At 40.8% G+C, this 27,320-nt stretch overlaps 2 protein-coding genes and 1 long non-coding RNA gene across 9 annotated transcripts in view; all 3 read left to right on the forward strand.

Annotated features, from left to right (window-relative positions):
• cdkal1 (CDK5 regulatory subunit associated protein 1-like 1) overlaps positions 1 to 27,320 on the forward strand; it is a 435,182-nt gene that overhangs the window by 286,468 nt on the left and 121,394 nt on the right. The gene's annotated exons all lie outside the window — the stretch shown is intronic.
• sox4b (SRY-box transcription factor 4b) lies at positions 1,987 to 6,538 on the forward strand. The gene has a single exon (XM_051076036.1). It carries the CDS (start codon positions 2,597 to 2,599, stop codon positions 3,848 to 3,850), a length of 1,254 nt encoding a protein of 417 aa, XP_050931993.1. The 5' UTR covers positions 1,987 to 2,596; the 3' UTR covers positions 3,851 to 6,538.
• LOC127143318 (uncharacterized) lies at positions 12,153 to 22,774 on the forward strand. Its single transcript, XR_007814623.1, has 3 exons — positions 12,153 to 12,302; positions 13,789 to 14,155; positions 15,456 to 22,774. It is a non-coding gene; the product is annotated as an uncharacterized LOC127143318 (long non-coding RNA).

Genomic DNA, 27,320 nt, shown 5'->3' on the forward strand with positions numbered 1-27,320 from the left:
TCTCTCTCTCACACTCTCTAACACACACACACACACACAGAGAGAGAGAGAGAGAGAGAGAGAGACCCACTTTCATTTTCATTTCCAATTCATTTCATATTTTGATGGCATTTTCATGTGCAGAAACGTGCTCTCTTGTGGTGACTGATTTCAAACCGAGCTGATTTTTACCCAACTCCAAAGTGCTTTTTTCTTCCTTTATTTCACTGCCTTTTCTACCTTACCACGGACATGGCATTCATACTTTATGCACACACACACACACACACACACACTGCACAACAGCATCACTTGGATGCTTCCCTATCGCACAGAGACATTATGTAATTCACCCCTGGTAACTATTCTGGATGCTCGGTCTGATCCCTGTTACCCTCCCTAAATTCTCTGCAACACAGCCGAGCCTGAGTCCTCTCTGGCTCTGCGACGCCATCTAGCGACACTACAACACCGCACTGTAGCCCTCGCTTACTCTGTCTGCATGTGTCCCATGTCTTTCCTCCTTCCCTTTTTGTACCTCGCTACTGATTTAAAAGCCAAATTAACTTCTCGTCATAAAGGAAGGAGGAGATTATTATATTGTGGTCTGTTACTTTTTCCGAAAGCAAAAGATGATAACAAATTACACCTAAGAACTTGTGTTTGGTAATAACGGTAACTAGATCTGTGTAAGGCTGGCACTTAGGGTGAACAGGGCTGCGATTTTACATGAAAATGAAAAGTTTCATTGCTAACAGAGATAATGATAATGTTTTTTCCCCTTTTTACCCAATTTGCATCTTGTTTTGTGGAAAATTGGACACGGTGTCTCCATGCGTAAAAGTAGTACCTTATGCGTAAAAGCGCGGTGCCACGCGTTTTTCTGTCTAGTTTGTGTCACTACGCGGAAAAAAATGCACTTGATATCAGTTTGGAGGTGTGAGGATGTGTGCGCTCACACGAGACAGTTTACACACACAGCCGCCTGATCCTCCGCTGCCTCCCTCTCTCTCCTCTGTCTGGTGTGCTGGAGAGGGGTTGGTTCGATGTGTGTTATGGGACAAAAGACCGCCCAACCCCGCCTCATACAGAGAGAGAGAGAGAGAGAGAGAGAGAGAGAGAGAGAGAGAGAGAGAGGTGAAAGAGCAGAGAATATAGAGCTTGGCTTGGAGCCTTTTCTCACACCAGCCTAACGATCATGATGTGTCCAAGAGACATTTCCCTGTTTGTGACGCGCTCAGTAAGAGAGGATCAACTGTTGAACGTGGTCTAGTTTAGCAGCGTGTCGATGATACATGACCTCGGTCAGCGACTACCTGTAGCCAAACAAGAACCAATCAAACCAAACAATAATTAATCAAGCTAATTATTTAAACTATCCACTTTTCTACTAATAATCACCACTAAAATATCCAGTACATTATATCATCATTATGCTGTATTATCATTAAAAAGCGGACCTTTAAGGTTAAGTGGTTTTACTCCTCCTCTACATGTCGATCCATTGTAAACATTAGGTAATGCATAACTACATCAGTTACGTTACGCTATCAAGTGTTCTGGTTCCAGATTCTCCCTCCTCAGTAACATAGGTGGGAACCATTCATAGCACCAACAGAGGGCAGAGAGGAAGGTTAATATCGCAGGGGTATATTTTTCATAGGCAACACAGTGGTACAAAGTCAGTGTTAAAGTTTCCATATGGTAAAGTATACTTAGGTTCCCATATAGCTACAGTATATGTTAATAGTCTACACATGGGCTGGTAACAGACTAGAAAAGGGGGGTCCATAACATAAGCCAGTGTCTCTTTAAAAAAAATTCAAGTTTCTTGTTGTATTCTGGAATGAGGTCAGACACGAGGCTCCTCATTGCACGCGCTGATTATTATTAGATTCCATTTTTGGCCAATCAGCGCTGAAGGGGGCGTGAGTTTGGCGCAGAAGCAGGGTAGCGACAGCATCCCATTGGTGGATTTTTATCGCCGTTGTATCTCGGGAAGGGATATATTCTAGCAAGGGGGGCCGGGTCTGGAGGGCTGCTTGAAACTCGACTGCAGGTCTGCAGATGGAAGGCGGACAGTATAACTCGCTCTAGTTTTCTTTTTTGCCTCCCCAGCATGCATGGCTTTTGTTTCTAGGAGAGGGGACAGAGTTGATGCAGAGAAAAGCACTTACTTTACACACTGTACTTGGGAGTCCTTTGTAAGTGGCCGGGCGCACAGTGTGGCACTCAGTCTGCGCTCTGCAGCTGCATAGACTATGTTCAGTCACCACACGGCTGAATTGATTTTATAACACAGAAGGAAGAGACTGAGAGAGAGACTGATAACAGAGTACACAGTGGAGAGTGGGCTATACTGTCCATCCTACAGAACCTGGAAATTAAACTTTTTTTCTACACATCTAGCCTTTTAAGGCTACTCTGGACTGAACTGTTACCGAGTTTACAGCACATCTCAGGAGTGAATTATTTCTTGCGCTTTTTTTACTCAGCTCAAACTGTGAAGAGGGGGAGAGAAAATAGCTGAGTTTGCTTTAAAGTGACTCGGAGGACCAAGGAGAGAGGGAGAGAAGGAGCAAGTACACCGCTCTCCCTCTGTGTGTAACTGGGCAGCATGGTGCAGAAAATGAGCCACACAGAGAGCACCGCCGAGGCGCTGTCCTTTTTCGCCGGGGACTCGAGCTCCGACTCCGGGGCGTGCATGGACCTGGACCCGGCCGCCTCGCCTCTCTCCCCGGGCTCCACGGCTTCTTCAACCGCCGGGGACAAGCTGGGAGACAACCCGGCGTGGTGCAAAACTCCGAGCGGCCACATCAAGAGACCCATGAACGCGTTTATGGTGTGGTCGCAGATAGAGAGGAGAAAGATCATGGAACAGTCTCCGGACATGCACAATGCTGAGATCTCCAAGAGACTGGGGAAGCGGTGGAAGCTGCTCAGAGACAGCGACAAGATCCCCTTCATCAGAGAGGCGGAGCGGCTCAGGCTCAAGCACATGGCGGACTATCCCGACTACAAGTACCGGCCGAGGAAGAAGGTAAAATCAAGCGCCTCTAAGCCTGGCAGTAACGGAGACAAGGGAGAGAAACTCAACAGTAGCTCTAACAACACCAGCACTAAGACATCCTCATCTGCGAGGAAGAATGGATCCAAATCACCCAGCAGCAGCAAACCCCACAAATCACTTTTCGGGAGCAGCAGCAGTAGCACCAAAGCATCACCGTTTGCCTCTGAGCACCCATCAGAGCACCACCACAACTCTCTGTACAAGTCGAAATCTGTCTCCTCGGCAGCCAAGCAAATACCGGACGGTAAGAAACCCAAGCGGGTGTACGTGTTTGGGAGCAGCGCAGCCAGTTTGAGCGTCAGCCCCACGTCCTCCGTCGTGGTCCCGGCCAGCCCGACGCTCAGCAGCTCGGCAGACTCCAGCGATCCGCTCAGCCTGTACGAGGACGCGGCCAGCGGCAGGGAGGAGGGAGCCCACTCCCCCGGCAGCAGCAGCAGCAGCAGCCTGGGCGGGTCTTCGGAGCGCCACGGCGGGCACACATACAGCAGTCGGCGGGCTTCCTCGCCGACTCCCTCCGGCTCTCACTCCTCCGCCTCGTCCCACTCGTCGTCCTCCTCTTCCTCGGAGGATGAAGAGTTCGAGGACGACTTGCTCGACATTAACCCGAGCCCCAGCTTTGACAGCATGTCGCTGGGGAGCTTCGGCTCCTCGGTGCTGGACAGGGACTTGGATTTGAACTTTGAGTCCGGCTCCGGGGGCTCCCACTTCGAGTTCCCCGACTACTGCACACCCGAAGTCAGTGAGATGATCTCCGGGGACTGGCTGGAGTCCACCATCTCCAACCTGGTGTTCACGTACTGAGTGAGCAGAAAGCAAACAACGACAGGTAACGTCCTGCGAGCAAAAATATGACAACAAACAGAAACAGGGGTTCCTGGTACAGTGGGTGTAATAGTTTGTGTTTTAACTACATCAGACTAGTTAAGACCCACTGAAACTAGCCCCCGTCCCTTCTCGTCCATAAAGGCAAGCACTGCAAATCCTTGGGAAGCTAAACTTTAAAGCGAATAACTTGCTTTTTTGTACTTTTCTTCGGATGCATGGACTGTAGTGGGACTTGGTACAACCACGAAAGTGGAGGGAGTGCAAACAAGAGGAGAGAGAAGGAAAACAAGAGACAGGGTTTCCTGATTGTGAAACCCTTCGTCCTGGACTGTTTTGAACTGAACAACTTAACTGTGATTGATTTGCACGTTATGCGGTCCGCCGTTCACTTAATCAATGTTGTTGCTGGTTTTAAAAAAAGGGACATTTCACAACTTTTTACCAATCGCCAAGTGAACTTCACCACTAAAAAGGTACAGAAATAGGACTGTCGTGCGACATTTTTATTGTGGTGTGTCACCGAGAGGAATTTTTAATGAAACCGAGGTGGGTTGATGTTTTTTAAAAGTCGAATATTTTCTCAAAAGCAAAAAACATGTTAAGCATGATAGCCTACTTTGTTCCTATCTTGTGCTGAGATTTTCTGTGAGACTGTCGAGCAGTTAAAAAATAGTATTAGGATTATTTAAATGGATAGGTGGCGCTCGCTTCGGTTCTTCTCTCTCTCTCTTTCTTTTTCTTTCTTTCTTTCTTTTTAAAAAAAGAAAAAAGGACATTGAAATAATCACCAGCTGTTGTAATTTTTCAAACTTCAGGATTCAAACGCAACTTCAAATCTGTGCTGAACTTTATACACGTGTTCTCTACGATTCAGGACCAAAATTCTTTAATGTTAATTTCAGATGATAGTTATAGAGAAATCCTCACCGATTTTTTTTCATCCTCTGAGCTTTGTTTTGTACATGTATTCAGATGCCATTTTATATGGGATGTTGTATTTATATACTGGGCCAAGCGTTTTTGACTTGATCATTTTTTTATTTCTTGTATACATGATCTAATCCTGTTTTTTTTTCTTACACGGTTGTTTGTCTGTATGTCTGTGTCTGTCACATTTCCTTCTCAGGCGAAGGGCTAGAGTTTTAAAAACACACAACTTTTGATTTCTTTTTATATTTAAATGTACACACTTTTTGGACACTTAAAAGAGAAGAAACAGTTTGATTATTTTCTCAGTGTATTTTTGTACAAATCTATATAGAAAATGGGGGAGTCAACAATCGGTGTGTGTAGCCTACTAATACAGCTGTATTGGATTTCCTAATTTTTAATACCCCGGCAGGCTGGTTTTCATGCTGCCTTCAAGTGCTCATGGCAAGCTCGTACGTTTGTTGTTGTCTGTTCAAGTGCTTTTTAAAGGACAGCCAGCAAGACAAACCTTATATCACAATGTTGCCTATTGTTTGATTTTAAAAAGTAAAGGCACCAACCTACTTTTTACTTAAGTGACTGAGCAGAGGAGATGATTTAAATCTGGTGTATAATTGATGTTATAAATCACTAATTTGGCAAAGTTTCTTTGACTTTTACCAGCAAATACTAACAAGACCTCTTTGATGTCCAATCCCTGAACATCCCGTATTGTCAATGCGGGTATGAGATATCTAACAACCCAGTTATACGGATGTAATTACGATTTTCCCGACAGCACTTGAAGGCAGCACCAGTCTTTGTATCAGCCTACCTTCTACGTTTACAGTGCCAGTCTACAGGCTCCTTAAAGACACAGGAACGCATTATTTCTAGAGGTGGACCCTGTGGGTTTAACAGTGTCACTATCTTAAGCAGCCACTTGTTTTTGCATTTCCTGTCAAGATATCTTGCCTATGACAACAAATGAGGAGATTGTAGCTTTAAATTTGACTTATTTCTTGATGTTTTCATTAACTGATGTCAAATTTGCCAATCAACCACTGGATTGAACAGGCTATCAATATAGCAAAGCAAACAACTAGGATGATAACATCAAGCATATTCAAATTTCTGACTTGAGTTCCGCAACACCTACTTGTACTGCGTTTCTCATTGTATTTGAATATATAATCTTTTCTACTTGTCGGCTAACTATTAGCTAATAATTGTTTTAGTATCTTTATGGCATGGTGAATAGCATTTGTATTTCAGATTCAGGTTATTAGCTGTTGTGTTTTTCAGAAAAAAAAGAAAAAAAAAGAGGAAAAAACGATGAAACGTGAACTCGATCTTTGTATATTTGACTGTATCATAAAGCAAAAAGATTGTGTGTTTATGTATGTTGTTGCTATCGAGGACAGGCACTGTCTAGAACTGCTATCTTTTACACATCCTTACTTACATTTAAGGTGGTCAGTTCAGGACTCTTTTTTATATATATATGAAAGCATTTTTAAATATATTAACTTTATTTTTCATCCATCCTGTGCAATATGCTGTGTAGAATTATCATTTATTGTCTCTAATCATGCCATAAACAAAGGACCCACCCTTTCTTTGAGACTCAGAGGAAGGGGGTGGGGAACTCATGCCAGCTAAATTGTGTCCATTCACTGCCTGTCAGATTGTTGATATAAACTTGTGTACAGAACTTTTTCAAGGAAGGATAATAAATATCAGCTGGAACTGAAACTCTATAACTCTTTTCTTGATTCACAAACTTCTTTCTATCTCTCTTTGACTGTCAGCAGTAAAAAGTGACACATTTGTGAAGACGATATTAGAGTCCGCAACTAAGAGAGAAATGGTTACTATCAACTCCTGATTATCATAACCAGCTTTCCGCTTTGATTATCATGTCACTGATTCTTTGGCATTGCTTTGATAAAGAGTAAGAATTTACTACGAGATGACATAGGCCCACCAAAGCTACTCACTCAACTAGGTATAATGTCAACTGATAGTAAATGTAACTCAAACTTAACTCAGTGGATTGGTTCCCTGAAGTGGTTAGCATACAGACCAGCAAATACAGACTGATGGACTGCTTTTGGGAAATCCACTCCAATAGTGTGGCAACATACTGACTCTCAACCAATAATCACCTACTTCTGTAGAGGGAATTTAAATTATTGTGGGTACTGAAAAATGATGAAAAGGCCATATTCTATTGTGTAGTTAATAATAAGTTATTAAAATGTTGCTTTGCAAACATTCCCCTCTACAGAGATGGGATTTGTTTTTCACATTAAGTGTTGTCCACGCCTGCACATCCCTCTTATGACTTTTTTTTTTTTTTTTAAAACAACACAATAATGTCTTCTACATTCAGTGAATATGATCCACAGATGGTCTACCAAGCTTCTGGAAAGCTCATCACTGAGCTATGAAAAAGCACACTTTTTCCCTCAGTTATAGTACAATAGGCAGGACTGACTTTGAGAGAGGTTTATAGCAGGATCCCTCACCATAAACTTGGATGGTCTTGATATTGTAAAGCCTTTGGGAAGCTTAAAACACCAGTGTGGAGCCAAGAAATACATGCATTTATATAGAGTAGACTCAGACAGAGCAAATCAATAAGATTATTTTAACCCTATGGTGACACATATTTTTATGTTAAGCCCCCATAAGGCTTAAGTCTACATCATGCATTCAAAATGTATCTTAGTAGGAGAGTGTTGAAATGACACTTGATGATTATATGGCTATATGACATGACCCAGCTCAGAAATAACTGGGTCTACAAAGCCACAGGAGATTGTTTTTTTTTTTACTGTGTTGCACAGTTTTTCTCATCAGGAAGAAACAGCATGAAAAGGTTTATTTTGTCTTTTTAAACAGCCATGCAACATTGATTTATGGCTTAAAGGGTTAACAATCATATGCATAATGCAAAGCCATTTTGATACTCCATGTAAAGAGAAAATCGTTTAATGTCACATGTAGTAAACAGAATACACAGGTTGTAATCCCATGGTGGGATGGTGGGAACTGTTGGGTTTCTCTTTGTAAATTTTATAAGATAAAGAGTACAGTCTAGACCTGCTCTATATGTACAGTGCCTCGAGATCTTCTGAGAACTTCTGTTGTGTATTGGTGCTATATAAATAAAATTGACTTGACTTGACTAATCCCACCAACACTGAAGCATTTTGATTAACCTGTCCCTTAGATGATCTTTTGCTTTGAAGTTGTGTATCCTCAAGAATCCCAACAAATTATTCTTTTTTGTTAACATATTAACACAATGTAGCACATTAATCTTCACAAGCAAAAACATCATAATAATCAACAACGAATGCATAGACAGATAAAAAAGATAATGAATTTAATAATGTCCGCTGATAAGAAAGACATGTATTCTGTACATCCATTATCACTCCCTGGATAGTTATGACTCATCACACTCATGGACCACTCCTCAAAGTCTTATCTAGAGCCAAGAATCCAGCATGAAAAGATTACCAATGCGATCAAAAACTGGCCAGATGAAGCAGCAGGTGACCGCTATTAATACGTTTATATGGTAGCATATCCGTTCACCTAGAGACCATATTATACAGATCAAGTGATGAAGGTGAGTGGTTTTACCACCATCCCATGACTAACAGCACTGTTTCATTTCTAATGTGCTTCTTGAGTACCCAATTATGTTGCCTACTTAGGTTTGTCTAATTGCCCAAAATGTATTCCTGCTGAAGAATAAAATGTTGCCCATTTACATCATTAATACAAGCTGCACACATACTAGGGCCACCTTAATTTGCTGAATAATAAGGGATAGCTGTGATAAAGGTTGTTTGTTGCAGAGGACACAATTATCAGTTCAAAAGTTAAATCTTCTTGGCACACTGATGTTCTATTATATTCTGTTCTAGCCTGTTGTGCTGTATGCTGTCTGTCTGGTGTTCAGACAGTCATGATTTCCCTTCCCCCTCTCCCAGACAGACCCTTATTGTGGGGGAGGGGCTGGTTTAGCAGCACTCAGCCAAGGGCCCTCCAGCATAGCTGACAAGCATGTCTGTCTGTCTGTCTATGGTATGTGCATGTCTCTGTTTTTGTGTGTGTATGTGTTTGTGTCCACATTGGTTGGAATTCTATGCATGAAATTAAACTACATTATAGGTATGCCTGTAGTAAGACCAGACAGTGTATGTCTGCCTCATACTATACATCAACAAATAATATATCTTTTTTTTAAATTGTTGTTTCCTGTCTTCCATCAGGCTCAGTAGTACAAAAGAACAAACAATGTAACAATGTAACATCCTAAAATGCCACATCGTCAGTTTTGATACTTTAAAGGAATCTTCATAATGCAATATGTATTCCTTGTGTGTGACCTCCGTGAAACCATTCATTTACACTTCTATTCTATTGCTTAATAGTTTTTTTTAGTTGTGTGAAATTACTATAAAGGTCAGCATAATTGAGTATGTGGAGTCATTATGTATGCTACAAACACAATGTGCAAAATTACCTTGAGATAGCAAGACTTTAATTATGTGCTATTACAAAATTTTAATCATTTTTATGCAACATATGTAGCAAGCCATTTGAAGCAGTTCATTATTTTTAGTTTAACTGTCTGTGCGTAATGAGTAAGCAAGTATCAAGATATGTAGTATGAGTTTTGTAAAAATGTCATGTCAAAATCAGGTTCACTTGATTCACCATTTGCAATATTGTGTACAGGAATTAGTCTCTGTGTCATGCACAGTAGAGGAGATGAAGACAGCAAAACAGAGTGTAAACTACCCTTGAAATTATCTGTATGTCATACAGTACAGTCAGCATTCAGTCCCTACGTTGTATGCAGGTGTACAGTAAAGGAAACACGGTGAGTGTGCGCTAGTGCATTAATCCATATCTAATTTCATGAAGCTGCTATGCAGTAACTAAGCCCTTGCAGTATCACACCAGCATGGCGATAACACATTTTATCATAGCTTAATTGGGTGCTTGTAACTACCAACTTTACAAACTGAATGTAAACACAGTCAGTTCACATGCATTTTGTAATACCTGGTGTTCATTACTTTATGCCTTAACATCCCAGTGATAAATATGTATCATGCGAGGAGATAATATCGTCAGTGTGTGGTATAATCTTGCAAATTTACTAACAGCCCCAGCACTTCTGCATGTGTGTGTGTGCGTGGTAAGATCCTCTAAGCTGTATGTAGCCTGTTCAGTGTGCAGTCTCATGCGTGGCTCAGCTGACTCCTCAGTGGGAGATATGCAAGCAGCAGTCAGGGCAGAGCAGAGTGGAGCAGAACGGGCTGGCTGCTGTAGTCAGTGGCCCAGTAAAACCACAGCAGGGGGGGATAAGAGCTCTGCCGGAGGGGGGTGGGAGAGGTATGACTGTATCTCTGCGTCTGCCTGTCTGTATATGTAGCTGTTCTGCCCTCAACACAGTGGGGCTGAATGGTGTAGTGGTGGTGGTGGTGATGTTGGGGGCATCACTATTTCTCCCATCTCTCTGTTTTATGCATTTTTTAAAATAAATTCCTTTTCTACTTCTTTTTTTGTACTAACATCTTGTGTTTCTGTTGTTTTCAATTCACAGTGGTTTTCCTATGAGCAGTAGCATTCCTTTTTCATTATTTATCTCTATCTGTCTGGCATATGAATGGAGGACACAGTTGTGCTGGTGTGTGTTATCTTTAGTTTTCTAGTCTGTACCTGACTTGCTCTGTCTGTACATCTGAGATGTTCCCATAGGCTTGCACTGACAACAAACAGAAACATCAGGCAAGCCAGAACGCACAGAGAAGTTCCTGCGTGGCTGGTTTGTTTTCAGGACCCAGGATGCTGTGGGTGAGAGTGGTACTTCCTGTGTGTTTGTTTACTCGTTTGTCTGTCAATCAAACCACCTGTCCGACTGGTGGGAGCGAGTGGAGTGTGTAACAGGAAGGGCCACACAGCCTATGTTTTTATCTACTTATGAATGTATGTGTGTCTAATGACTGCCATTGCATTTATTTGCATGTACATGTCTGTTGACTGTCTGGTTGTTTGATTTCTCTGGGGCATTGAAAACATAGTTACAGTATATGACTTCCTCTCTGCCTCTGCTTGTCTCTCTTGTCTACTCAACTCCCCCATCTCCTAACACATACAGGCAAAATGCCACCACCACTGCCTCCAACACAGGTAGCATAATGTGTTACTTTCACATCTTGTCTTACTACATAACTGGTGCGCATCTTGCTGATAGCTAATGTGTAGTCCTTTGTCTAAAACAACAACAACAAACTAAAAATCACTTGTGGGTATAAAGCGCCTATTGTCCTCAGTTTTATTAGAGTTTAAAATGTAATTAGGATTGTGCTTGTAATTAGCAGCAGATGTTAATAATAATCTGGACTGATAATGAAAAAAGTAATAATGCACAGTAACCAGAAACTTTGCTCATGCAGATGGATTTATACAATGGATAAATATATATCTCTAGTGATATAATCAAATGGAGGTAGGAGAAATTATGCAAATATAATGTGATTGTGTTTATTTAAAAAATACTTGTAATCCATGTTAAAACATAAAATAGATATAAGCTATGAATCAGTGAGATGAATGAGCCAACTTTTCTTAACCTCACAGGCCCACATTGGCTCCAAATGTTACCTTTCATTTTACAAGGTTCCACCTTGTAGCAGCAGTTCTGCTCGCTGCCCTTATATATATTTATGTGCCACTCTGTGAATAAAAAAAAAACAAGGAGACCCTTTTCTTTTGTCTCTCCCTTTGTTCCCCTGCTGCTGCTGCTGTCCAGACACAATGGTGGTCTCCAGGCGGTGCATCTAAAGTTTTTGTCGGCCAGCCTATATTATGTGTAGACAAATAATGAGGGAATAAAAAGATGAGGAGGGGGGAAAAAAGAGTAGCAAAGCAAGGAGTGTTTAGTGTGACAGTTTTAAGTATTACTTAGAGTGGCCACTAGAATAACAGAGAGAAAGAGAGAGTTCTCAAAAAGCAAAACCTGCAGGATGCTGGTGGGTGGCAGACAAAGGCACGAGTGCGTGAGGAAATAGATGGCAGACAAATGCAAAGCCAAAAATAATTAATTGAGTAAAATGAATTAAAATAAGTCAATTCTATAGATAGATAGATTAAGTTATTGACTGTAGAAAGTAAATAAATGGATTAAGAGAGCTTGGTAAGTATTAAATAAAATAATCAAATTCCTACATCAAACAGTTAATCAGCTTGCTCTGTTAGTAATCAGACTTACACTCGGCCCGTCTATATTGTTGTGTGCATAGTTGTTTGACTTTGAGAGGGCGGGACTCTTTGGAGAGCGAAATGAACTAGGCGCGGCCAAAAGGAGCCCCATCCATCTATCACACGTGTAGACAAAGGGGGACTCCACAACACAAAGCTAGATGTTCCCTCTCAAACTTTTTTCCACGACGCACGGCGGCGCGCACAGAAGCAAGCCACCCCCCAGGTGAGTTGTCTCCGAGCGGGATACTATCCTCTTTGCTTGCACCCCGGAGCGATTTTTTCGAATCTATTTCCAGTCAAAAGTTGCTGCTTGTAGTTGGTGCGTCAGCGCTCAAACTTGAGCACAAAGCAGGAGAGAAAGAGAGAGAGACATAGACAAACACAGGCAGCGAGGAGAGAGAGAGCGAGAGGAGCGGTCCCCTTTTCCTTTGTCTGATGCGGGGCGCTTTGAGGAGAGAACTTGAGGGGATGCTCAGACTCGCATCTCCATGAAGCTCAATAATACTCAACATATGATACTCAGAATTAATTGACAGTGAGCTTTAATGGAGGTGAGATGGAGTTTGTGCTGCAGCCGTATTTTTGTCTCTTGGGGATGTTGCGACGCACAAGACAAAGCAGCTGCCTGTCAGAAGTTTGCGGGGAAAAGGAGCTTTTACGCACGCTGGAAACAAGACAAAGTGACAAGTATTAGTTCACAAATAGTTTGTAAATAGTTTTCCTCCTCGTGCAGTACTTTTATGCCAGTGGCGTTCGTGGTGTTGCGAAGTTGCCAGTGCACTGTGGGAATTCAGAACAATGCAATCAGGTGTAAAGTCTCTAAGAAACAAAACAGTGGCACAGAATTAAACTTGTTGCACCAATAAGCGGTGATGTGTGGAGGCAAAGAGATGTCACGAGAGGAATACTAAATAGGTTCGTTTCGAAAATCACTAAGAAACTTGTTATAGTTTATTGGAGACAGAGCAACAGGTATAAGTCGCTGCAGCTTCTTTGTTACAGTAAAGGCTCCTTTGTTCTCAGTCCATACAAAGAAAAGCAGCTGAAAGGAGCACAAATCCACAAGGAAACAACTTTACTGAACGCTTAAAATGATTTCCACGGGATGAAAAATATTTTGGAATCATTCGTTCAGACTCAAAAATGTTGAATAAGCTTTTATTTCCATTTTTCTTCCTTTAAATACATAAAACCCGCCGGCCCATCTCCAGATAAAGAGTTACTAACTTGTGGTTCATTGGACAGTTTTTAATTTTGAGTTGAATTTTGAAAAGTGTCTAAAACATAACAAATGCAGTTTACATGATTTTTTAAAACTTTCTTTATCATGTGAAGGTGTGGCCCAAACAACTTGTTTGAATTTGCTGCATTCCATTGTACAGTGGCCCTACCCTAAACTTTTTATTTGCACTTACAGGATTGATTTGTTCAATGAAAAATTAGTTTTGCATTCTGTAAAATATTCAATGCTTTTGTTTTTCCAACTTTATCAGTGAATTTCAAATTCATACAGCTCATACCAACTTTTATAGAGCCTAAAATGCTACTTACCCAAAGTGTTAGATACCAGCTATCATGTAATGTATCTCTTCTTCTTCTTTTTTTTTTTGATTTTACCAGTTTTAATGAAAATTGCTGCATTGACATAAAGTTTTAACTAAAATGCTTTCAATCTTTTTTTGCATGCTCTCCCTGGGATGTGTCCTTAGGCAGATTTTAACACCTGATAAACCAGCAAGGCGTGGGAGGTTACGGAAATAAAAATATGTGGAAATCACATGGAAGATGTACAGAGTCAACTATCAAGCAGCTTTTAAGACGCAGAGGAGGATTAAGAGACTGTGCAGTTTTCTTTTTGGAGAAGGTGAAGACTCATCTCATAAGGATTTAAACAGCAGCAGCAGCAGTGCCAGGCGGGATGCGTTTTAGGCACACTTGGAAATCTAAAACTCATGGAGACACTTTGAGGATTATAAAAATGTGTAGTGTGTCTCTCCACAAGACATGTCCCAACCCTAAAGTCACAGGGAATAGCAGGATATTACATTTCTGATCCTCCTTGGCCCCTCAGCATAGGTAGGTAATATTACTTTATACTGGGATGTTCAACCACTTGTTTGTAGGGGCTTTTAGGACTGTTCAACCCCCCAACACACACAGTCTCACACACAAACTCTCCCACTCATATAGACACACATATTCATGCACACTCACAAACACACACTCATACACCACTGCAACCACTATTCCATTTATTTCTCTATATCAGCTGAAATTTGTAACGACGCTATGTTGCACCCATACGCTAACATTTGAGCAGGGCTAAAAATTTGAACTTGCTATAACCTATGTGGGATCAAAGTTGAATTAAGTTTGAGCAGAACTTGAAAAAAAAACTTTACAAAAGTTTATTTTGAGCCTTATCTGAGAAAACAAAAATAGAAAAAAGAAAACGAACAAATTCAATTTCCCCTCTGTGGTTGTTTGGATAACCATTATCAAATGATGTGGTTATGTCTTTCATGCTTATCGTAAAATATCAGTCATTACTTTCAATTAGAGTCAATATTAGGCGTTTTAACAGTAATTGAGAATTTAAAAAAAATGTTTCTAAATACAGACATTTTGCCACAGCTCGGGATTTTGTGAACGGACAACATGCAGCACTGACCTTTCACATTTGTCATACACTTGAATACACTTGGCCAATTAAAATGCCCAAAGCTCCTCATGAATATGCACAATTTTCCATTTGTTACACTATGTAACCACTCACTATCCCACTCACTGCACATGTATGATAATGATAGATCATATATGTATTTATTGATAAGCGATAGCAGTATATACTGCTACTTTATCAATGTTTATTTCAATTAAAGATTGCATGTGTATTCCTCACCAATGAGATATCCTATACAAATTCATTGTTTGGAATGCAAGTTTCTGTTTTAGCAGACCTGACTTCAAAATCCTATGGAGCCTGTTGGGCCTTTAATTAATTTGTTCGTAATCAGTTCTGTGTCCCATTTGCTTTGAGATGTTGAGAGATGCCAGTGAAAAACTGTGCTGCAGTTATGTGAATTGCCATCTGATCTGCAGTATCATCTCTGCTTGCTTTGTGGGCTGAAGTTACAAAATTATTTCCTTAAACCCTTCACTGAGAGGACAGGACAGGAGGCAGGGTGTCTCAGAATTAAGAGAGTGCTTTTGTATTCTGCCTGTCATAATGCAACAGTTAATTTAGGCCAGCGTCTTAAATGTTAGAAGAAAAGTCATAAGAAATCCAAGCAGCCTTCCTGAACTGCGCTTGTACTATGTTTGAGTGTGAGGCAGAGATCAAAAGGTAGACTCACTCCTTTCACTCTCTTTGCAGCCCCTTATCAATGATGTCATTGAGAGCCAATGGGAGCACGCAATGGTACTTGTCAGCATCCAAGCTCCACCTCCAGCCTCTTTGTGCATGGCAGCCCACATGGTCCTGCAGCATCACATTTTCACCATGCTGTTACTCTGCTGCAGAGAGAGGCAGGGATACAGAGATGTTGCTCTCGGCTGTGTGCTGTGATGTTAATCTACCATGTCTGCTCAGGAAAAAAAGCTTGTTTATCACTGTAAGCATATGCATGGAACAACATGGGGCTGTCATTTTTTGTTTACATAAATGATGAGCCATAAAAAAGATTACATTTATTGAAAATAAATATATATGATATTTAAAAGTTTCTAGTGGAAAAAAAAACATACGGGCTAAGTGAGTGTATGTTATCTACCTGCGCTTGTTAACAGCAGAGCTTTAAGACTTCAGGAACATTTACCCACCTCCTCCTGCTCTTGTGGAACAGGTTCAGGTCACAGACTGGAAATCATTGGATCAGTGGGAATGTGGGTCAGTCAACACTGTGACACACAGGTGGGACAGATATAGGTCAGTGGTAGAGTATGGGTGCTGATGAGTCATGCATCTATAATTAGCAGGTGCAAGGCAGAGAGGGAAAAAAGGTTTGGTCACTTATTGAAATGTGGAGGGAGAATGTGTGAAGTGCATCTCATCTTGACCATCCACTGCACACACAAAGATTTTACTCATTTCAACTGCAAGCTTGGCAGTTTTATATGAGAATGATAGTTTACGACTTTAGCTCTTTCATTTAATGTGTAAGATCTGAGTTCATTTCATCTGAGTTCATTAGTAGTGCTACACCTCTTCTGCTCTACTATTCACCTATGATACTGTGGATTACAAGTGTGCAGATTCAATTCAGCACCCAGTTAATGAACTTGTGAGTAAGACAGAAACATCAGGTTTAGCATAACTAATCATTGTAACAGGCCGAGCACTGAGCTCTTAATAGGCATCGCACAGGCATGGTTTCTGCTACAATACAGTATGCTCCACTGTGTGTAGCTTAATTACATTGCTTATCTGTAATGCTATTATCAAGTACAGTGCAGTTTTCATAACATTTGCCATTTGGAGGGCAGTTTATGAGAGTCTACTTTTTTTTCTTTGTATAGATGTCCCAGTGAGAGTAGAGCTTCTAAACCTAATCCACTGAGTTTCAGGGGGACAACATTTAGCTCAGCAATCTGTGGCATCTTCCAGCTCTGAAGTCTCAATATCCTTCTAAGCTGGAATGCTCATTAAAATGGGCAATGGCTTCATACCATCGCTTTCTCTGCAGCATATGTGCAACTAAATCTGTGTCACTATAATCTTTCATCCATCTGTATTTCGCTATTACACTAACATAAAGTACCTCATCCTGTTTCTGGTGAAGTCTGACGAGAACCACAAAGCATATTGCTGTGTGGGAGCTAAGTAGTGTACCTTACTGGGTCAATGACACCAATTCTACAGATATAGTTGTGTTTAAATGTGCATCATTCTTACCCAGTTTTATTACTTGTATGCACAACATGTCTGTGAGCTGGACTGATGTTATGCAAAGTGCATTAGACTAGAATACAACATTAGGCCTAGAATAACTAATCACTAGCATAAGCCTAATTCTCTCAGACATCCTGTGGTCAGCCTCTGGGAAACCATCGGGTTTAGTTTTACCACTCATTGCATGTAGCTTGTGGGCATTGCAGCTTGTAGGCCGTCATAGAAATCACTATAATACATTTATGTGTACACTTAGACCAGTTATGGTCCTCTCTGTTTTTGTAGCATTTGATACTTAGAAACACTGTTTACCCACTTTTGTGTATGTTAACACTATGCCTTGCTAAAGTCATACTATTTTTGCACTCAGAAATGTAATATTTGATGCACTGATACAAGTGCTGACAGACGGATAAATAATTTTTTAACTGGAACAAAGAGGAACAGCCGCTCAAACAGATTTTGCACATGTTATGTACAACAGTATGTGCCTTGACAAAAAAGAGAGATAGATTAAATTGTTGAAGATGAGCAAATGCTCAAATGCTGCAGCAATAATGATTTTGTTAAATTTTTCCCTACCAGCTGACGTTGGGTTCATGTTCCCTTTGTGCGTATCAGTGAGTCATACAGGACGCTATGCCGTGGGTACAGTATAGTAAAATACAGTGCAGTAAAACATTAGGCACACCATTACTAATTGTGACGACAGTCCTAATTCTCCGAGCTACAGGCATTCTGTGGTCATCCTGTTGCAAACTATCAGAGCTTAGTTTTACCACTTGGCGCCTGTAGCCGCGAGATAAGTTAACGTGCTCTGCTGGCATGCTAATACATACCCGCACTGGGGGGGGGGCAAGAATAAATTATTTCTCTCTGACTGCACATGAGGCAAAGCATTTGAAGGAGGGGAGGGAGAGATAGAGAGAGCACATAGGGAGATGAAGCAAGGGGAAAGAGAAGTGGGGGTAAATGATGGGTAGGAAAAAGAGGAGGAAAAGAGAGAGAGCAAGACAGGAGATATAGTGAAACAGATTGAGACAAAAGGGGAGGAGAGTGAGAGAGAGAGATGAAAAGGACAAGAATGAGACTAATAGGAAGCTTTATAGTAGTCTTTATATCTGCCTCTCTTCAGTTTCTAGTAATTCTCTCACCCTGTCAGAGTGGAGTAGTCATTTTATGTCTGACTGTTACTGGATTTATGAAAAAACACAGACTTCCAGAGCTTCCTTATTCTTTACAGCCAATAAGAAAGATGACTGAAAGGCTTTTCCCAGATAGGTAATATTTGAAGCTATGAGGTCAGAAACAACACACTGTTTGCACTGGCTAATAATTACTGCACAGATTTATTTATTTTTACTGCTGTGTCCTTAAAACCAGTCAGCCTGCATCCTCCATCATATGACCTTTTGAGGGATTTTGGCCTAGTTTGAAATACCCAAATCATCCAGTAGAAATTGCTAGCGGAAATGTTAAAAAATGTTGCAATCTGAAACACGCTAGTATTGCTTTTAGTGTGGCAAAGCAATGACGCAGGGACAATTTTTTTTAATGGCGAGAGGGAGGGAAAGGAAGACCTGACTTTGTGATGTAGATTGCTATTTAGTTATCTTATGTTTGAGTTTAAATGCTAATGTCTGGTTTTGTGCTACACTGTGTGCTTATACTTTTCTGCCTGCTGCACATTTGCCCTATGGGATTTCAGAAGAGTCAAAACTAAACCGCAGACAGTAGCATGACAAATCAATCGCAAAACACATAACTGTAAGCGCCAAATCAAAATTCACTGGATGAGAGCTCACATGGTGTGTTGAACAGCAGGTCTAACTGCCCCCGAAGACATTGCCTTCTGCTCCTCCATCGTCTTAGCCAAGGTATAGATATAGGGACACAATTTCCAATAACAGCTTTAGCCAGTTGTCTGTCTGTCTATTACAGGTCAACTTATTACCTCCATAAATGCACAGCATGTTGCTGTCTGGGGATGGACTGATAATCCCTCTAAAGACTGGGGTTTTATCAAAGCTAAATCTGCTCCTCACACAAACACAGACACAGACACACAGACACACACAGGGACAGGCATGCATCAGCAATACTCACATGGCAACACACAGTCACACAGAGTAACTACACACAGACTTTTCTGGTAGACAGACAGACAGATATACATGTAAAGACTAGGATTTTATCACAGATAAATCTGTTATTGTCTGCTAGTTAGGAGATTATGCAGCAGTGTGTCATTAGAGGATGCACACTGGCTTGCGTACTGAGGGCATAGTGCAGTTAAGTGATATCAGCACTTGGGAGCTTTAACAATGTGATTGACTGTGGTCAGTGTCAGTACATCATTTTAGTGACTGCTTTTATCGTATGCATTTATTTGTGTTGTTTTGTTGCACTTCAAATACATCTTCTTTCACCCTCAGCTGCAGTATAGTCCAGTATAGAGCAGTCTTTTTCTTAATGGTGTTTAGGTTCTGTTTTGCATTTTCACTGTTAATAGAGGTGTAAGCAGACATGTTTTTGTTTTTTGTTTTTTTTTATATATTACATCTAACAGCTCTGGCTGCTTTTAGTGCTAGAAATCACCTCAACCAGAATTTCTTCCATGCCGCCCTGTTTCAGTTACCATCAGTTTCTATCAGTTTCCACCTCTGAATTTTGATAATAATGAGTGGCAAATGATCCATAACAGCAATTTAGAACATAGCCAGAGCACATATCACAAACTCATTTTTCATGGCATTTACCATAAGTCTAAAAGTATCCATTTGAGAATCAATTGAGCCAATTCAGATACATGACCAGTCATTGAATGTTGCAAATGCAGGGCCTGTGTCTGTTTTTTTTAAGTCCATAATCAATAGTTTTGGGGAAATCTGTCATGTTTGTTACTGAACATCTGCCATAAATTTACCAGTTTGGTAGTCAGAAGCAAGGAGCAATGACCCAGCGAGTGGAGCAATGATCCAGTTAAATGTAAGATAGGTCCCTGTTGTGCCTGAGTGAAGAAGAGAATTCACTGTCATGTATTGTATTGTATAGCCTAATTAGACCACAATGAATGAAGAAGAGCCAGTCTTCTGCTCCAGGTTATAGACAGCAAAGTTGTCAGTGATGGATACCTCAGAGGAGTGTAAGGCCACTGATTAGTGAATGGTTGACTGGTGGACTGTCCTTGGTGCTAGAAACTCAGTTCAGCTCAAGTTTGAGCACACACTACTGTACATCAAGATTCACGTAGTGGGAGAGTTAGGATGGCAACCAGACTTGCACACATGCACTGTTTCCATGCTAACTCCATGTATTGGAGGCAGCTCTTCCTTCTACAAATAAACAAATCTACACTCACTCTGTATCACATTTTCATGTTTCCCTCCATATAATCATTCTGTCAGCCAGAAAGTAATGTTTCTCTTCATTTGTTAGTAACCTGCTTTAACTGTCAGTCACAACCCAGTTAACTACTAAGTAAAGCCTCTGCCAGTCATAGTCTGCAAACTGAAAGGAGAATTAAAGCCTGCAGTTTTGTTTGAAGCTGGCACCTTCTGATTTCCCGAGAACTTGTAATATTTTGACAGTAATTATTTGAAAACATATACTTTGCAAAACAAAAAAAGATCACAGTGAAATAGCAAATATTTCATAAAATGATAAAAGCACAGGAGAATGTCTGAGAATCTATGCTGATGTAAAACCATAAGGGAATTCACTAAATGAGCAAAAACTCCAATCCTGTTGCCCTGGAAGTGTCACTTTAGAGTTTTTTTTTTTTGTTTTGTTTTTTTTAAAGATGATACAATAGAATCACATAGTTTTTTTGTCTTTACTTATTTGATAATCTCACACATGGTGAATTCCTTTTCCTGCTAACAGCTTGTATTCTACTTTGAAACTTAAGATATAAAATTAAATATAAAACGGGTGTATTGTACTGTCCTATTAGCACAATGCTAATCTGTAATGTGGCCATTTGAGGGCTCAGAGTTATTTTCTTGGTGCTACTGCAATGAATTGTAATCTTGTTCAGATATAGCTGTCAGATTAGAATTGGGAGACATATCAGTATTAAACAGGCAGTATTTTGACTTAAAATAATATCTTTGTGTGTGTGTTTATGTGAAAGCTTGCTGCAGTTGGGACAGCGATAGTTGAGCGGGCTAATCCAAAATATTATCACGTGTCATATCTTTTCTTTGCTGTGTAACACCTTGTCAGGGCTGCGTACTATGGTTGACTAGTGCTGAATCAGATCTGTTTTGATGGAGATATCTTTAAGCTTAGTTGGATGTGGTGTGATAAGTCAGATTATAACCTGCAACACTAGCTGAGATATCAGACTTTAAACTGCCACAGTCTCTGCCTTTGTGGATACAACACACCCCTTTCTTCCTCAGTGTATGCCTGCAAACAATTTGGATTTTTTTTTTTTTTTTTAATAACGAGATTACAGTGTGGGATGAAGATCTGTGCATCCTCTGGCTCATTGCTGTGTCAGCCCATTGGAGAGATAGCAGATCACATGTAGACATTTAGTGATAGCAGGCCTACCCAACAACATGGCTGCTGGACCAGGATTTATTTGGATATGTTCATATCTACTGCTTAACAACCACATTCTTCATTGTACTTCTGTTGATTCTAATCTTCATATAGTCTAATAAAAGGTTTATATAGGCTACATACGTAGGTGTACACAGTACACCTATGCTTTTGTTATGAAAGTTATGATGGTTTAACATAAGTGGTTTCAAAATGATTTCTTTAAGAGGCTAGACGAATATGAGCTCAACTGACACACCGAGTCTATTTATGTAAGCATGTTTTTGTATGCATATGTGTATAAGCATCTATCCATCCCCTCTTTTATACATCTATCCACATATTTGTTTCACATTGCCAGTGTACACATTGCTGACACCATGTTAAATATAATTATGTATGATGGTGTAATAGCATGCTGCAACATGACTCAAAATTTATCAGTGATTGCCTAACTCTTTGTTTTTCATGATCTGCCTCAGAGATCATTCATGTCCAGGAATCTCTGTGCATGGGCGTGCCATTTATAGCCTTGTGATGGTTAATGTAAAAAGTTGGGTTTACTGGAGGCAGATTATGCCTCAGAGTATGAAAGCCTTCCTGTAAGAGTGTCTGTGCTGACACGATTTTCCAGTCCAGTGCAAGACATAATCTGAGTGCCTGGAAATGGGATGAATAAACCCAAGTAAATGCCCCACTCTCAATAATGTAGTAGCTCCATGCAAAACACAGTCTCTGTGCTGGTTACATTTGGATACAAGCCCAATTCCCTATAAAACATGGCATCACAGACAACAGTTAAGTAGTAGTTTACATTTAATATGAGAGCCTTTTAAAATAATGGGCACACTTATTTAAATGAATATGTATATTTTAGCATATGCCAGGCTAACTACATTGTTATTTTCACCTGCAGTAATCCCCCATTAATGTGCATTTGTATAAGGTCAAAAAAGCCAAATTGCAACTTAAAACTAAGGCTTTTATAGACAATATAAAAGATCTAGTGAAGAATAAAGGCTGACATATTTCATTTCAGGACTTTTTTTATATGAGGTCAATGTGTAATCTCTGGTGGGAATGTGGTTGAATAAGGCCAAGTCATGCCCTGCTCTTATTATTATGCATCTCATTACTATGCGTCAGCCGTTAGCTATTCTGTCCTGTGCTGCGTTGCCAGTGCCAGTTCACAAGGTCAAATTCATGGTACTTGTAAATGTCCTTGCTGAATAAAATTAGATTGTGACTCAAAATGTGTGTACTGTACGTGTGTGACTTGCTGACAATAGTAGGCACTGAAATTATCGCACACGCAGACACACAGGCATATCTGGCCCACACACAGTGTTTGGTGCACAGCCTGTAGCCATGTTCACAACATCTCAACATTAAGCCACTGCTCTGATTAAGACTAACCAGCCAGCACTGAATCACAGTGGACACAAATTTATTTGCAGTCAAGGTCAAGGCTTCATCTTCAGCCGAGAAATGAGCTGAGTAAGCTTGAGTCATGCTTTCAATTATGCATTAGCCTGTTAGCATGCACGCTCTGACTGACAGGCAGTGTTAGCTCTCAGATGGCTGTCAGAGGCTAGACTTACTTAGGATTACTTATGTGACCCTGTAATCTATTGGCACGTTGTCCTCACATGGAAGCCAAAAAAATGGTAAGAAAACTCCAAAAATTAACAAGTCCCTAATAAATTAAAAAATATAACTAGTCTTAATGATTTATGACAAATCCAACTTATTTATGTCTTTGTCTGTTTATGTCTTTGGACACTCCTTATATAACCATCTCTATCTGACTGGTGTAACTGTTGTACCAGAAATATTTTATTTTCAGGCTAATATCTTGCTAACAGGACTAATTTGCTCTCTTTCCAAATTAAAGTGGCCCCATGTAAACACCTTAATTGGCCTAGAGGGAATTAAGCATGTTCACATGCAATTTAATTGTCCTTAATATGACTCATTTACTTTTATTCCAAATTACCTGCCTTCACATCGGCACCGCAGGCAGCCCCAAGGAACCCGAGTGGCCTCGTTCTGGCTAAAATTAAATTCAGATTCATTTGAATATTCTTGCACATACAAAGTTAATCCCTCTGCACCAGTCAGGCTACTTTTCAGTTGGGTTGGGTAGATAATCCACTTCCATCCTCGACGGTATGCATATGTGTGAGTGTGCAAGTGTTTTAATGTGCATCAGTGATTCTGGGTTCAATTGCGAACTTCTCTTTTTCCTGCTGTTTGTGTTTGTGTCTATGTGCTGCTCATGTTTGTATGCAGATAGACAGAAGCTGCTTTACCAGCCACTTAGTAAGCTCTCTGATGTCCTCAGCTGTGTGTGGTAATGAGAGCTGCTGACACAGTGAACTGTGTCCACACAGACTCACAGATATTCAGCATGTGTTTGCTCCTTCTCTCCAACACTCTCCCTCCATTTTTTTCATTATCTTTCGCTTCTTCCTTTAATTTATTCCATCTTTGTTCACCCCCCTGCCTTCCCTTCCTCTCTGACTCTTTATCTCTGCCTCTGACTTAATTTTTCTGTCTGATTTTCTCTATCACACAGACGCACAGTGAGATGCTGCTGTGCCACAATAGACAGTGAGAGCGCCGAGCCAGCCTCCTCTTCAGTTCACCGCCAGTTCACTTGGCTCCACACTGACAGAAATGATGCTAGACTGAAATGCAAATTTGACAATGACAGCAAGGGTGCCAGCCACAAATGTTAACATTACTCCTCAAAACTTAAGGTACCAATTTGCATTCACTTGAAAGGGTAACTCCAGACTTTTAGACAAGGATCTGTATTATTCTTGTCTCAGAGGAACTCAGTCAGTATCTCATTCTGTTAGACTGATAATATGCTGTCACTTTGTGCTGATTCATCTGTCCCAGGAGCTTCCAAATGATCTAAAAATATTCTGTCAGACCTTGTGAGAGCACAAAACATTGCATTTGATGAAAATACCACACTAAGTGGCATCATTACTTTTTCAAAACAAAGTGCATTCCGGGACATACAGTCTCAGCAGAAGTTAGAGCAATCCCTTTGTAATGTCCTTGTAGAAACTTTATTAATCCAACAAAGTTTATTGTTTACTGCAGTCATTTTTTACAGTGTGCATGGCCGGTAATCTGGTTGGGTGACAGGCTGGTTTACAGCCTGTTTCGCAGTCTCAGAGCCCAAGCTAAAGAGAGTGTGGTGGAAAGACAAGTTGTCCTTGTCATGTGGAGTATTTTTTTTTTTTTTTCATTGGACTGTGCCCTTAGACAAGAATGTAAGATTCCCTGCTGAGTTCTGCACTCTCTATCAGTCTGTGCGCATGTCTCTCTCATCATCTCAAGCTCTCACTCATACTCCCCACTTGCGCTACCTTCTCTGTCACTTTTTCTCTTTTTCTCTCCCCTCCAGTTACACTTTGACTTTCTTCCCTCCTGCCTCTCTCTGTATTTCTCTCCCCCTATCTCTGTTTCATGCTGGTATGCATTGCTGTCTTTCAGTATTTGCACTTTAAGTTTCCTTTCGCCAATGTGGCCCGCCTGTCACAGTTGGGATGCCTGTCTGTCTTTTCCTCTCTTCCTCACTATTTCTCTTGATCTCTGGCTGCCTTTCTGGCTGCCTGCCTGTCTGTTTCTATTTCTCTCCCTCTGCATGTTTCTGGCAGTATCTCTTTGTCTGCCTCTTCCTCCCACTCTCCACCTCTCTCTGTCTGCATTTGAGCATTAATGTGCTCAAATGTCTTCTCACCAGTGATGGATTTTTTTAATGCCTGTTTCTCTCGCTTTTTACTTCCTTTTGTGAGCCACTACAGTTTTCCATGTTCATAATGGTTTGTTGATCAGTCCTTTTTTTTGCAGCTGTGTACTTCTTCTGTCTCCCCCTGACTGAGTCACTGTCTTGCAGGGTGACGCACAAATTCATCTGATCTCTGTGAGAGTTTGCTGCTTTAGAAGGTTTCACTCCTCAGATTACCTCTGACTTGCATTTGGAGGATAATGATTTATTACTTTTTGAGTGAGTTTTGGATTACTTTGCTCATTCCTTGGGTTACCGCACTTGTTTAACTGCATCAGTAAAGCCAGAGGAAGATGAAACCAGGATTCCAGAGTTGGGAAGGGTACTTTAATTGTTATGTAGTCCATAGCACATTGTAATTTTGAACACATAATTTGCAATGGCAGAGTTTGCTGACTTCGACCTGGCTCTGTACACAAGAAATTATCCTGCTGTTATGTCAACACTGCTGGGAATAAATATACTCACTGTTCAACATGTAGACATCTTTTACAGCGCTGACTCAGCTTCTTTTTCATGATCTACTTCTTAAATGGAAGGCACCGGATCGGTTAATGTGATAGAAACAGCAGGTGGACCTAATATTTTGTACACAGCAAATCTCAATGGACGGATTGTGATGTAGTGTGTTTTTGCCTTGCCTGTGTCTGCGCCAGCTTGTTTGTGTCCCTCGGTGTCCATGTGTGCAATGTATCTGCCCATGTATCTGTGCCAGCATATGTCTGTTTATTTACATGTTTGTGGTTTTGCATGTGTGCACATAGAAAGTATGTGCTTGCCACTGTGTGTGTATATACAGCGTGGACAGTGTCACCCATATGCTGACAGCACATGGGTTCATGTTAGGTTTCCTAGTCAACCCCCCCCAAAACATCTCCAACCGTTGACGTGGAATTTCTTTTCAACAGTCTTAACCATTGGAGCCATTGTCGCAAGCTGGGGAGCCATAAAACTCAATTTCCCATGGAGGAAGGTTGGAGGGGGGGTGGGGGGCATGGGGGGCATTTTGAAGTCCAAATGTTCTTATCTCATGCACTATTAATCGGAGCAGTGGGGTGTGTGGGTAACATGGTTTAGAGTCCGTCTGTCACAGCCCCGGGGCATGTTGCTTCGAGTGCATTGAAAGTATGCATATGCATAAACACACGTGAAAACAGACTCCTGTAACACACATGTATATGCGCACAAACACACACACCTCTTTCTGTCGCTCGCCCATTAACGCACACAAACATGGGCACTGCCTTGGGGCTGTAAAGCTTCACTCCTATATGGCCTCGGTGCAGGTCAGAGGGGTCGACTGAGGCTCTCACTTCATTAATCACAGCTGGGAAGCTTGCAGTTTTTTATGTATATTTTTCCATATGTATTTACCCTTTATTCAACTTTGACTCGAGGGTAACGTATGGAGCTAAAGCTGTCCTTTAATTATTTAATTTGATCTAGGACATAATGTAATTGAGACAATAGTACATATGGATTAACATTTGTTATCTTGTATGTGACTGTGTTCAGGGAGATTTAGTGTTTCATGTTTACATTTCATTCAGAATCTTAATGATTATTGTTATTGTTTTATTTTCCTTTCAAGTCATTTAGCCTTATTAGTCTCTCTTAAGCATCTCTTACAACTGCACACTCATCAATTTCAATATATGGACACAACCTATGGCTATAAGTTTAAGTGCACACAGACATAAACACTAACACATAACATGTGGAGTGGCATTAGCTCACCAGCGTAATTAAAAGCGATGGACTGCAAACATTGCAGTGGATTGATGATGTGATAATGATGATAAAGAGTGTTGGTTTTTTCTGTCACAGTACGTGTGTGTGTGTCTGTAAGCCAGTGTGTTCACCTGGCTGACACTGTGCCTGAGGCAGAAAGTGACGGGACTCAGTCCTAATTATTTGAAGTCAGTTCATCTGTGTATCTGCGTGTGTCATGCCCATTGGTCACCGAGAGAAAAACAGGACAGCAGATAGAA

Source organism: Lates calcarifer, linkage group LG15, assembly GCF_001640805.2.
Source record: "Lates calcarifer isolate ASB-BC8 linkage group LG15, TLL_Latcal_v3, whole genome shotgun sequence".
In the NCBI taxonomy this organism is placed as follows: domain Eukaryota; kingdom Metazoa; phylum Chordata; class Actinopteri; family Centropomidae; genus Lates; species Lates calcarifer.

Bases quoted from the DNA above. Each gene is read 5' to 3' on its own strand.
- sox4b (XM_051076036.1), top strand. From the start codon at position 2,597: ATGGTGCAGAAAATGAGCCACACAGAGAGCACCGCCGAGGCGCTGTCC.